Below are 1,646 nucleotides of genomic sequence, written 5' to 3'. Positions count from 1 at the left end.
TCTAAAGAAGTAATCACATTAAATATTAAGAACTAAACCTACAGATACTGTAGCGTATTAAGTGCTACGTGCTGCCGGCAGTTGTTCTCACAGACAGGTGGGATCGTGATTTATTTTGGTCCGAGAGGTCAGACCGCTAATCTTTGGACCATAAGTATATCAAAATACAATCCATGCAAACTCACTGAAAACTTTATTGCAGTGAACGATAAGGGAACAAGCACAAGCTGGTTGAACAAAGAGATATAGCCGGGGTGAATGGCTCAGACGGTTGAGGCGCTGGCCTTCTGACCCCAACTTGGCAGGTTCAATCCTGGCTCAGTCCGGTGATATTTGAAGGTGCTCAGATACGTCAACCTCGTGTCAGTAGATTTACTGGTACGTAAAAGAGCCCTTGTGGGACTAATTTCCGACACCACGGCGTCTCCGAACACCACAAATGTAGTTAGTGGGACGAAAAATCAATAATACTAAGAGATGTACATTAGCTGCTAGAAATATTTGGAGGACTGGGGATTTTTTTGTGAGCAGTGGTTCTCCAGACTGCTACACATTAACTGCTCTCAGAGACTAAGAGGTAAATTACAAACTATCACACACTCTTCTTTTCTTTTCAGGTTGTAATCCTCGCCGCTGTGCTGGCTGTTGCTAACGCTGGCTACCTGGGCGCTCCTGCCGCCGTGGGTTACGCTGCTGCCCCTGCATATGCTGCCCCCGCATACGCCGCCCCTGCCTATGGCCATTCTTACGCTACCCCCGCCATCACTGCCCAGCATTCCAACATCCTGAGGACTCCCGGTAACCTGGGACAGATCTCCACCTACTCCAAGTCCATCAACACTCCTTACTCCAGTGTCAGCAAGTCTGATGTCCGTGTGAGCAACGACGCTCTTGCCTACCCTGCCGTCGCCCATGCCGCTCCTCTGGGCTATGCCGCCCCCGCTGTGCATGCCGCTCCTGCCCTGGGCTATGCTGCCCCCGCTGTACATGCTGCTCCTGCTGTTGCTCATGCCGGTCTCCTCGGAGTCGCTTACTCTGCCGCCCCCGCCGTCGCTCACATGACCTACAGCAACGGTCTTGGTCTCAGCTATGCCTGGTGAAAACAGATGACGTGTAGAGGTCAATACTCACAATGTAGTCCGCATAGTCATGATCTAAATTCTTCTCTTCCTTAAGTTATTAGTATTTCCTGTACATAGTTTTATTTATCTGTAAATAAACATTTTGATATTTTACTCTGTCATTTGTGTTGTATTTCTACACACGAACACCCAATATTAGACTTCCTTCATAAAATTCAGAAAATCATGGGACCCGCCAATGTCCTCCCTCTCTTTCTGAGATGTACATTGTGTGCAAGAAACCCGCTGGCAGTTCACGACGAGCAGTTAGCGTACTGATACAAGAAAAAATTGACATATCAAAACACCTTCAGAAAAAAATAATAAACGAAGTTAAGAATGTAGAAAATGTCGATGTTCTTCTTCAAAACAAATGGATATGTCCTTGTTGACTTGCCTGATCAAGAAACAAGTGACAAGTGACGCATCTCAGCACGCAGCTACAGAATCAACCATACTGTACGTGATATTCAACAAGGTTAGGGGAGCAGCCGATAGCCGGGAAATAACTAGCCGGCCAGTGCC

The 1,646-nt window shown here is 47.2% G+C and overlaps 1 protein-coding gene across 1 annotated transcript; it reads left to right on the top strand.

The window, feature by feature from the left end:
* Positions 1-611: 611 nt before the first annotated feature.
* LOC136879319 (cuticle protein 67-like) lies at positions 612-1,100 on the top strand (the record flags this gene model as incomplete). Its single annotated transcript, XM_067153170.2, has 1 exon — positions 612-1,100. A coding segment is annotated over one exon (489 nt), but the record flags the coding sequence as incomplete, so codon positions are not given.
* Between the last annotated feature and the right edge of the window lie 546 nt (positions 1,101-1,646).

This window comes from Anabrus simplex, chromosome 1 (assembly GCF_040414725.1).
Source record: "Anabrus simplex isolate iqAnaSimp1 chromosome 1, ASM4041472v1, whole genome shotgun sequence".
Lineage (NCBI taxonomy): Eukaryota > Metazoa > Arthropoda > Insecta > Orthoptera > Tettigoniidae > Anabrus > Anabrus simplex.
The sequence above is the reverse complement of the archived record's forward strand: the minus strand, read 5'-3'. Positions and strand labels throughout refer to the sequence as shown.